The sequence below is a fragment of the Hypanus sabinus genome, unplaced genomic scaffold (genome assembly GCF_030144855.1).
Source record: "Hypanus sabinus isolate sHypSab1 unplaced genomic scaffold, sHypSab1.hap1 scaffold_47, whole genome shotgun sequence".
In the NCBI taxonomy this organism is placed as follows: domain Eukaryota; kingdom Metazoa; phylum Chordata; class Chondrichthyes; order Myliobatiformes; family Dasyatidae; genus Hypanus; species Hypanus sabinus.
This window is the reverse complement of record NW_026781341.1, coordinates 320,516-332,082: the sequence shown is the minus strand read 5'-3', so window position 1 is coordinate 332,082 and position 11,567 is coordinate 320,516. Positions and strand designations below refer to the sequence as shown.

General features: G+C 43.6%; 1 protein-coding gene across 1 annotated transcript; it reads left to right on the top strand.

Moving 5' to 3' along the window:
* The first annotated feature begins 272 nt into the window (after positions 1-272).
* LOC132389083 (zinc finger protein 239-like) lies at positions 273-10,348 on the top strand. The gene is made up of 2 exons (XM_059961499.1): positions 273-342; positions 5,202-10,348. Exon 2 carries the CDS (start codon positions 5,608-5,610, stop codon positions 6,568-6,570), a length of 963 nt encoding a protein of 320 aa, XP_059817482.1. The 5' UTR covers positions 273-342; positions 5,202-5,607; the 3' UTR covers positions 6,571-10,348.
* The last annotated feature ends 1,219 nt before the right edge of the window (positions 10,349-11,567 follow it).

The window sequence follows — 11,567 nt, the reverse complement described above, 5'->3', positions numbered from 1 at the left end:
TCAGTATTTCCAGCAACTGCAGAATCTCCTATGTTTTATATCTGCATTTTACTTTGGCATTAGATACACGTTGATATTGTGTATATTGCTTATGGGAGCCGCTTTCTGCGTTAAAACAGCTGCAGATTTTTTCTATACCCAAGATAAAAAAAAATGAGGTATGGATATTGAAATGGTGCTTGCAGAAATGTTTAATGGCACCGTGATTACCCATAGGGCAATTCGTTAAGAATTTCGCCGGCGCTGAAGCGCCGATGAAATGCGCAGGCGTCAGGCTGAGGACGTCCCTGAGTTTCACTCATGCGCGCAGTGCACGGAAGGCTTTGAAAATGTCGGTTGCAGGTAAGAGCGATTAATTGTGTTTTTATCTTAAATACCGACTTCAGGATAATTCCTCTGAATTTCGGACACCGTGGGCAGCAACCCCGGGACAGTCCTGACCTCTTCCCTCTCTCTCAACTCCACGATCCGTACACGGGCCCCGGGGAGCTTCCGGCTGATGCGGGAATGGGAACCGATGGATCTCTCAGTCAGAGCTGAGCTCCAGCTATCTAAATGCAAGGATTAGGTACTCGGAGAAAAGGAACAAGATCTTTTACATCAGCAGTTGAGAAAATCACCTTTGTTCTACCTCCAACACAAACAAGAGAAAATCTGCAGATGCTGGAATTCCAAGCAACACACACAAAATGTCGGAGGAACTCATCATTAGTACTCTTTTCCGTAGATGCTGCCTGGCTTGCTGAGTTCCTCCAGTATTTTGTGTGTGTTGCTTCCTCTACCTCCTCTTGCTCTGGACTTTTCTACTGGTGAGAACATGTTTTGTCCCATTCTCTCTGGGTACATAATGATATCAAACACCTTTGCCCTGGGCAACAAGTAGCTTTCGCATCACAAATGTGCCAGACTCCAGTGAGACAGACTACTGCCCTTCCCTTCGTATTCATTGGGATTTCATTCACTGAGTTCACCACCGTCAGTCATTGGGGACGGGTTCAGGGGGAATATATATGTAGAACACAGAAACTAGTGATGCCTGTTTGCATTTTGGTGATGCAAAAGTTGCTGGAGAATTTGCAAGTGGGAAGAAGTGGAGTGATATTTGGAAATCTTACTTCTTAAAGTGTAATTTAGCAAGCAAACCACATATGGACAATGTGCAAAAGCATTGGTGAGAAACTCCTGCATTTCCTGTTACAGGCCTGCTACACAGGTTGTGTGAGAGTGCAGATGAACTCGATCAAACCCAGAGGAGATCAAAGTTCCTATTGACAGTGCTTTGCTAGCCGTGAAAATGAATACCTCTCTATATAAAATTCATTGTGCACATCTTGTCACTGGGTAAAAAATACACAGTACAAGATTTATCTGCACACTGGTTATTACAAATTAGAGGGGTATTCGAGGGAAGGAGGGGAGGCCTGCAGTGTCCCTGATGCCCTCCCCTACAAGATGTGCATCCAGCTGCAACTTGTAACCCTGCACTTCAAAGAGCTGCTTGAAATGGGTGAATTCCATATCATCCAGCAGTTGGAGGGGGTGATAGATATGACATGAAGAGAGGTGAGTTACACCCAAGGTGCAGGACACAGGAAACTGGGTGAGAGTCAGGAAGGGGAATGAGGTTAAATAGGCATCGCAGAGTACTCTTGTGGCCATTTCACACAACAACAAGTGGACCACTTCAGAAGCTGTGGGGGGAATTACCTGGCAGAGGAAAGTCAAAAGACTGATAGGGGATTTGTTAGTTAGAGGAACAGAACAAGAGGGGATGAATATCCTAGTGGTAAGAGTTGCTAGTGGTAGTGAGCAGGGGAGGGGGTGATGTGGTTAAAATAAGTTGTAGGGGGAATGGGAGCCAGAATGACAGAACAGATAGTGGAGAGGGTGAATTGAATTGACTTTATTAGTTACATATTTCAAAAACATGAGGAGTAGAAATATTTACCTTACATCATCTAAATGTGCAATGTGTAATTTATAGTAATTTATAATAGATAGTCTGTACATAGGACAGTCAATATAACATTGAAATGCAATTGTATCAGCATGAATTAATCAGTCTGATGGCCTGGTGGAAGATGATGTCCCGGGGCCTGCTGCTCCTTTGGCTGTGGTACCGTTTCCTGGATGGTAGCAGCAGGAACAGCTTGTGGTTATGGTGAATTGGGCCTGTTTGTCCCTGATATTCAACGGGCCCTTTTTACACACCTGGCCATGTAAATGTACTGAATCATGGAAAGTAGATTGTGCAATGTATAATTTCCTTGTTTATATTTAGAGACATTTTTTGGTGTATAAAATGATGAGGGGTATTGAGCGTGTGAGTGGCCAGAGATTTTTTTTTCCCCCAGGGTTGAAATGGTTAATGCCACTTTTCCACACTCCCATAGATCATTTGTCCATCTCCTGAGTAAATAGAGATGGAAAAATATTTAAGATCTCCCCCATCTGCTTTGTTTCCACACGTGGATTGCCATTCCGGTCTTCCAGAGGTCCAACTTTGTGCCTTGCAATCCTTTTGCTCTTGATCTATCACTAGAATCCCTGAGGATTATCCTTCACCTTTTCTGTGACAGCAACCTCATGCCATCTTTTAGCCATCCTGATTGATTTCTTATGTGTTCTCTTGCATTTCTTATACTCCATAAGAAACTGACTGCATATCCCTGTTATGCAATTCCATTTTGTGCTTTACCAGGGTCTCAATATCTCGTGCAATCCAAGTTTCCCTACAGTTTCTATCTTTACCTTTTATTCTGACATACCCGCTTACTACTTTCAAAATTTCGCTTTGAAGCCTCCCATTTACCAAGCACACCTTTGCCATAAAGCAGCCTGTCCCAGTCCACAGTTGCCAGATCCTAGTGTTGATTCCAGGTGTTGATCCATGCCCTGAACACATCCGCCTTTCCTACACTCCTCCTTGTATTGAAATATACTGGGCTCAGCATATTCACTGCACCATGCTCAACTTTTTCATTCCTGACTTTGTCTGAGGCCTGAACAACATCTGTCTCCACAATCTCTCCACTCTCTGTTCTGTTATTCAGGCTCCCATTCCCCCTGCAACTTTCGTTTAACCCTCCTTACCCCCACCTCCCTCCATGCAGATCTATCACCCTTTTGGCTTTCCTCTCCCTGATCAATAAAAAGGAGGTGCATAACAGGTACAGGCAGATAGGAACAAATGGGGTACTTATGAAATACAGGAAATTCAAGTGAACACTTATGAAAGAAATAAAGGCATGAGGTTGCCCCAGCAGACAAGGTGAAGGAGAATCCTCAGGGATTCTGCAGATATGTTAAGAGTAAAAAGATTGCAAGGGAAAAAATTAATTCTCTGGAAGATCAGAATGGTAATCCATATAAAGGGATAACATAGACTTGGGGAGATTTTTTTTGCATCCGTATTTACTCAAGAGACGAACACAGAGTCTATAGAATTGAGGCAAAGCCGCATCAACTTCATGGACCCTGTACAGATTACAGAGGTGGAGGGGTTTGCTGTCTTGAGGCAAATTAATGTGGATCAATCCCCAGGGCCTGACAAGTTGTTCACTAGGACCCTGCGGAAGACAAGTGCAGAAATTATCAGGGCCTAAGCACAGATATTGAAATCATCCTTAGTGACAGGTGAGGTACTGGAGGATTGGAGGACAGACAGTGTTGTTCTGCTGTTCAAGAAAGGCTGTAAAAATAAACTAGGAAATTATATGTTGGTGAGCGTGACATCAGAACTGGGAAAGTTATTGGAATGTTGGTGCAGGAACCAGATATATACTGTAAGTATTTGGATAGGTGTGGACTGATAAAGTATAGACAGCATCGCTCTAGCCAAACTTATCGAGTCTCTCGAGGAAGTTATCAGGTAAGTGGATGAATGCAAAGCAGCAGATGTTGTCTACATGGACTTTAGCAAGGCACTTGACAAAGTCTCATATGGGAGGTTGGTCAAGAAGTTTCAGTCACTCAGCATTCAAGATGAGACAGTAAATTAGATGAGACACTGTCCTTGAGAGAAGCCAGAGTGTGGTAGCAGATGGTTGCCTCTCTGACTGGAGGCCTGTGACTAGTGGTTGCCACAGGGATCAGTGCTGGATCTGTTGTTGTTTGTCATCTGTATCAGTAATCTGGATAATAAGATGGTTATGGATCAGCAAATTTGCGGATGAAACCGAGACTGGGGATTCAGTGGACTGCGAGAAGACTATCATGGCTTGCAGTGCGAACTGGACCAGGTGGAAATATGGCTTGAGAAATGGAAAACAGAATTCAATGCAGACAAGTGTGAGGTGTTGCATGTTGGTAGGACCTACCAAGGGAGGTCTTTCACAGTTACTGGTCGGGCACGGAGGAGTGTTGTAGAAGAAAGGGACCTGGGAATACAGGTCCTTAATTAACTGAAATTGGTATCACAGTTAGATAGAGACGGAAAAAAAGATTTCAGCCCAATGGCCTTCATGAATCAAAGTACTGACAACAATAGATGGATTTTATGTACACTTGTTGAAATCATTGGTGAGGCCTAATTTAGAGTATTGTGTGCAGTTTTGGTCACCTGCCTACAGGAAAGCTGTAAAAGAGGTTCAGAGAGTTCAGAGAAAATTCACAATAAAGTTGCTAGGTCTGTAGGACTTGGGTTATAAGGAAAGATTAAACAGGTCCAGACTTTATTCCTTGGAATGTAGAAGATTGAGGTGAGATTTGATTGTGATAGAGGGGCATAGATAGTGTTAATGCAAGCTGGCTTTCTCCACTGAGATTGGGTGGGACTACAATCAGAGGCCATGGGTTAAGGGTGAAAGGTGAAATGTTAAGGGGAACATGAGGGGAAACTTCTTCACACAGACAGTCATCCGGGTGTGGAATGAGCAGCTAGCACAAGTGGTGCATGCGAGATCCATTTCAACATTTAAGAGGTTTGTGTAGAAACCTGAATGGTAAGGGTATGGGAATGGGCAATTTAAATAGTTCAGCATAAACTGGATGGCCCAAAGTACCTGTGTCTATGTTGTAATTTTCTATGACTGTGACAAGAACCTGAAATAATACAAAAATTCACTCCAAATCCTTTTTAACAGACTTAAGTTGAACCTCATTGTAACAGTGTGATACCAGATCAAACCTTGGCAACTCAAGTAATTTCAACGGAAGTATTGTCCTAAACGCATTGATGGATTTTGCAAATCTTTTTACAGGTTAAAAACAAGAAGGAATTTGTCTCCAGGAAGCAAAAACATGACACGCCAGTTTTGTTGTCTCTGTCTATATATTTAAGAAGTGGAGCAAGGGATTCAACCAACCATCTTCCTGTTCAGACTGTGGGGAGGGATTCACTCGGTTAACTGACCAACTGGCACACCCGTCATTTTACACAGGAGAAAGGCCGTTCACCTTCTCAGACAGTGGGAATGGATTCACTCGGTCATCTCAACTGAAGGTACATTAACAAGTTCACACTGGGCAAGGCCATTCACCTGTTCTGTGGGTGACAAAGGATTCACTCAGTATTCCCACCTGTGGACACACCAGTCAGTTCACACCAGGCAGAGGCTGGTCATCTGCTGAATTTCTGGGAAAAGATTCACTCAGTCATCTGACTTAATGGCTCACCAGCGAGTTCACACCAGGGAGCGGCCATTCACCTGCTCATTCTGTGGGAAGAGATTCATTAAATCATCCCACCTGCTGAGTCATCAGCGAGTTCACACTGGGGAGAAGCCGTTCGCCTGCTCAGAATGTGGGAAGAGATTCACTGAGTTATCCAACCTACAGAATCATCAGCGAGTCCACACTGGGGAGAAGCCATTCACCTGCTCAGAATGTGGGAAGGGATTCAGTCAGTCATCCCACCTGCAGAGACACCAGCGAGTTCACACTAGGGAGAAGCCGTTCACCTGCTCAGAATGTGGGAAGAGCTTCACTCACTTATGCAACCTACAGAATCATCGGCCAGTTCACACTGGGGAGAGGCCATTCCCCTGCTCAGAATGTGGGAAGGGATTTACTCAGTCATCCAGCCTACTGAGTCATCAGCGAGTTCACACAGGGGAGAGGCCCTTCACCTGCTCAGAATGTGGGAAGGGATTCACTCAGTCATCCCATCTGAAGGTTCATCAGCGAGTTCACACTGGGGAGAAGCCGTTCACCTGCTCAGTCTGTGGAAAGGGATTCTCTGATTCATCCATCCGGCAGAAACATCAGCGAGTTCACACTGGGGAGAAGTCGTTCACCTGCTCAGAATGTGGGAAGGGATTCACGGATTCATCCTGCCTACTGGTACATCATCGAGTTCACACTGGGGAGAAGCCGTTCACCTGCTCAGAATGTGGGAAGGGATTCACTCAGTCATCCCACCTGCAGAGACATCAGCGAGTTCACACTGGGGAGAAGCCCTTCACCTGCTCAGAATGTGGGAAGAGATTCACTCAATCTTCCACCCTACAGGCACACCAGCGAATTCACACTGGGGAGAAGCCGTTCACTTGCTCAGTCTGTGGGAAGGGATTCACTCAGTCGTCCCAACTACTGGCTCACCAGTCAGTTCACAATGGGGAGTGGCCATAGTTATGAATCCCTGGGTTTCGTTTGCTGTGGACTGTCATTTTAAGAGAGATCAAGAGATTAAGAAGGTGGATCAGTCTGACTTGCAGCTTGTTTACATCACTCGCAGCTTGTTTAGTTTTAACCGAGGACACAGACACTCAGAGTCAGACGGAGACGAACTAGGGAAAACTGAAGGATCGAAACAAGGGAACTAGTGGCCAAGCGTCACTGTTTGGAACTTTCCTATGCACACAAGGGTGGGTTAATTATCGATTCACCGTAATCGAATGTGTAGTTGTCACCTCGTTTGATCCATAGGAGTGGATCTGATTTGGGGTGTCCTGTGAAAACCACTGATGTGTTAACTCTTGCCTGGGTGTGGTGTGGTAATTCACTTGAAGACGAAACCCATAGTGACAAGTCACTTTCGGTGATAAATCGTATGAGAGTTTGGAACGACGACAAATAAAATCTACAGCGACTGTTCTCTCGTTTTTCCACCATGGAACCTGTGGAATTCAACATAATTGCCTTCTCTCAACATTTACCCTGGATTACAAATATCTCTCTCATCACCTATTCCATGGATGAACTGCACTTTCATACTGTACCATCCCAATACTCCAAGCCTTGTTTCCCCCGAGCTCAATAGTTTGGGAGTTTTATTTAAACACATATATACACATAACACTGTTAACTTTTGTTTATCTTGCTTTAGTTACTATATTACAAGTAGATTCTAATACAGATAGTTTTAAGATCAAAAACAGACCAGGTATAGTCTATTGCTGCTGGTTCGTTTCTAAAACGTTATGATTCGTAACAAAATTGGGGCCTGCATCCAGTATATGAACAGATTTGGGGGTGTATTCATTCATTATCAATTTCATCCCTTTTCATTTATTGGTGTGTGGAAAATCAGCAGCAATGGATGCTGATAGATGTCTGGAAGCACCAACCTCTGAGGCATTAGAGGGCGTCAGAAGGATTGAGTTGTTGAGTCTTGCTAGAAGGTTAAAACTTGCTATGTTGAAATTGACAATGAGGAGGGCACGGATGCAGAGGGTGATAGCTGAACATTATGAATTTGAGGGTGTGTTTAAAGTGGAGGAGTTGGAGGTGTTTCCTGAAAGTAAACCTAGTGAGCTTGAGCTCCAGTACAAGTGAGAAAAATTAAAGCTGGAGGCTGCGGAAAGGCAGAGGCAGTTTGAGGCTTGAGAAGCAGAAAAACAGAGAAGAGGCAGAAAAATAGAGGGAGGAAACAGAAAGACAGAGGCTGTTCGAGCTGGAAAAGATAAAGAGGTTGCAGCAAAGGAGTCCAGCGTTGGTCTCTGGTGATAAATTTGAGGCCAGTTGGGAAGTTAAATTGGTCCCTCAATTTGACGAGGCCGACATTGATAAATACTTGCAGCATTTTGAAAAGGTTGCTCAGAGTTTAAAGTGGCCAGAAGAGGTTTGGCTTATTCTCTTACAAAGTGTAATTCAGGGGAAGGCTCAGCAAGCCTATTCTGCTTTGATTGTTGATGAAGCAGCTGATTGTGACATAGTGAAACAGGCTGTGCTCAAAGCTTATGAGTTTGTCCCAGAATCATACAGGCAAAAGTTTAGAAATTTGAGGAAATCTGTGAACCAGACTTTTATGGATTTTGCTTATGAGAAGTCTGTGTGTTTTGACCGCTGGTGCACATATAAAAATGTGAATGATAATTTTAACTGCTTGAAAGAATTGGTTTTAATTGAAGAATTCTAAAGGTGCGTCCCTGATGACACAAAGACATATTTAGATGAAAAAGATGCTGCCACTTTGCAGGACTCTGCTAGATTAGCAGATGAGTTTGCTCTAACTCATAAGGTTAAGTTTATCCCGAATAACAGCTTCCAAAAGAGTAGCAGGGATCACCAGGGTAAACCAGAAATTAAAGCTGGGACTAGTGACAAGAGTAAGGATGAAGGGAAACAGTTGAAGGAGAAATACGCTGGTCTTACTTGTTACTATTGTAAGAAAGCTGGTCATGTGATGGCTGATTGTTCTGTCCTGAAGATGAAAAAGGAAAAGGAGGCAGTCCCGAATGCCTGTGATCAGTCTGTTGAAGCACCTGTAAACCCACAGGGTTCTGAACATTCTGTTTGCTTAGTTAAGGTCTGAGAGGTCTGACCAAGTTAAGAAAGTGTTCGATCATTTTATGTCAGATGGATTTTTATTAGTAAAGGAAGGGTGAACCATATTTCCAGTGAAAATTTTTCGAGATACTGCGGCTTCTCAGTCACTTATATTAGACAGCATTCTAAAGTTTGGTGATGAGACTAACACTGGTGAGGTAAATCTTATTAAAGTCATTGGGGGCGGCATGGTTTCCATGCCATTGCACAAGGTTACTTTACTGTCAGGGTTGGTTTCAGGACCTGTTGAGATCGGATTATGCTCCAGTTTACCAGTGGAAGATGTCACTTTGCTGTTAGGGAATGACCTGGCCGATGGTAAAGTTGTTCCTGCAGTGCAGTTAACAACTAACCCAACCACTGACGACCCACAGATGGATTTTAACATTTATCCTTCCTGCACAGGAACTCGAAGTATGGCTAAAATGTCTGCCGATGCGGGAGAGCTTACAGCAGAACAGAACCTAGACCCTGAGATTGAAGCTTTAAAAGAAACAGCTCTCGCAGATGATGAGATTAAGAAAGTGCCAGCAGGGTATTATTTCAAGGATGGTGTGTTAATGCGGAAGTGGAGGCCACCTGCTATGCCAGCAAGTGAGGAATGGGCAATTGTTCACCAAGTTATAGTTCCTTAAGTTTATAGGGCTGAAATTTTAACTTTGGCCCACAGTATACCCTTAGGTGGCCATTTTGGAGTGAATAAAACGGTAAACAGGATTAGGAAATAATTCTACTGGCCTAATCTGTGGAAAGATGTTACGAGCTTTTGCAGAACCTGTCACACTTGTCAAGTTGTGGGTAAACCTGATCAGGTCACCCCAGTGCCCCACTGTGGTCTATACCTGCATTTGGTGAACCCTTTTCAAAATTTATAGTGGATTGTGTTGACCCATTGCCAAAGACTAAAGCTGGCCATCAATATCTGCTAACTATTATGTGTACTGCATCCAGATTCCCAGAGGCAATACCTCACAGAAATGTTAAAGCTAAAACTGTGGCGAAGGCTCTTACCAAGTTTTCTACATTTTCTGCTTTGCCTGAAGAAATCCAGTCTGATCAAGGACGTGATTTTACATCTGGATTATTCCAGCAGGTAGTTTATGAACTGGGAGCTGAACAATCTGCTTCATCTGCATACCATCCAGAATCACAAGGGGCTTTAGAAAAATTTCATTCTACCCTCAAAACAATGATTATGACATTAAAATGTTGAAAATGGAAAAGACTGGGATGAAGGTATACATTTGTTTTTGTTTGCAGTAAGAGAGTCTGTACAGAGATCACTGGGCTTTAGTCCATTTGAACTTGTATTTGGTCAGAGAGTGAGGGGACCTTTGACCTTGTTAAAGGAACAGTGGATTGATGGGGATGTACATGTTAACTTGTTAGACTATGTTTAGAAGTTCAGAAATAAACTACATCAAGCCTGTAGTCTATTGAGACAAAACCTAAAGATTTCTCAAAACAAAATGAAGTGTTGGTTTGATAAGCGGGCTTGCAAAAGAAAATAAGGTGCTTGCCTTATCTCCAATGTTGACAAATCCACTTCTGGCGAAATTCAACAGACTGTATGAAATAGTCTCTCAAATTAATGATGTGAATTATGTTATTAAAACGCCCGACTGACATAAACTAACACAGGTGGTACACATAAATATGATAAAGCCTAATTTTGACAAGCAGGCACCGTCTGTGAGTGTTGTTGTCAAAACATATGAATCTGGTAACCCTGAGAATGAAACAATTGACTCATCTGAGACTTTTCACAAGCCAAACATGGTCCCAGTTAGGGAAATGAACTCGGTTGTTCTGGAAAACATTGATAACAAGTTGGCTCATCTGCAGCCAAAGCAACAGCAACAGCTGAAAGAATTAATTCTGAAGTTTAAGGATTTATTTCCCGATGTTCCCAAGCAAACCGCGGTTGCAGTACATGACGTAGATATTGGTCAAGCCAAACCGATTAAACAACACCCATATTGCATGAACGTAAAAAAATGTAAATTGGCTGAGCAAGTGTTGTAAGTGGGGAAACAGATTCGATACGTCTCAGAAGCAAGGACTTTGGACAGAAAGTGATTTTATTTACAGAAGGCAAACGTGGGAAAACGGCAACAGAAGCAACACGCACAATTTACAGCAGTCGTGGAGAAAGTCGGTTCGGCAATGAAACACACACGGACAATTACTAACGAACGTGGGAAAATCGCCTGGGAACAAAGTGCACGCGCATAACACCCGCACACACACGCAAACACACAAAGGAAAATTCTATACGATATCCGCCAGCCCTTGACCCTGTGCAGGCACAGCTCTGTGTTATTAAAGAGAGTAATCAACGCTCCCAGCCCTATTCAATGCACAGCTCACTAACAATTTCTCCAGCGCCGTTCCACGGTTCTCAGCCTGGAGTGAAGCAGGGTGTCTCTCGGAGATGGCAAAGGGAAAGCACACGCGGCACCCTTTATAGTGCACAGGGATGGAGGGTCCAGCCCAGGTAATCTATAGAGGGGCCAAAGGCTCCGTGTAAGCAGAGTTAAGTTGATTACAAAGGCCGATTGCTCGAGGCCAAGTACAAGGCTAATTAAAGGGGCCAATGGTGAGGTGTGTATTTGGCAGGTGGTGTGCCTTGACCAGGTAGTGGGTAGGTTTGTCACGTGACAGTCACGACCCCTCCAATACAGTCTACCCCTCGGATCCACGCCACTCGCCAAGCATTACATGTAACAGAGTGAGAAGGAAAGTGCTATATCTTAATGGAAGTCTTACACTTAACTATTTCTAAGGTTAACGCTGTATGTGACTGTACAGAACTAGAGAAAGACAGACGTGCTCTGAATAACATACACACAGCGATG

Coding starts and splice junctions, on each gene's coding strand:
- LOC132389083 (XM_059961499.1), top strand. CDS start 5,608: ATGGCTCACCAGCGAGTTCACACCAGGGAGCGGCCATTCACCTGCTCA.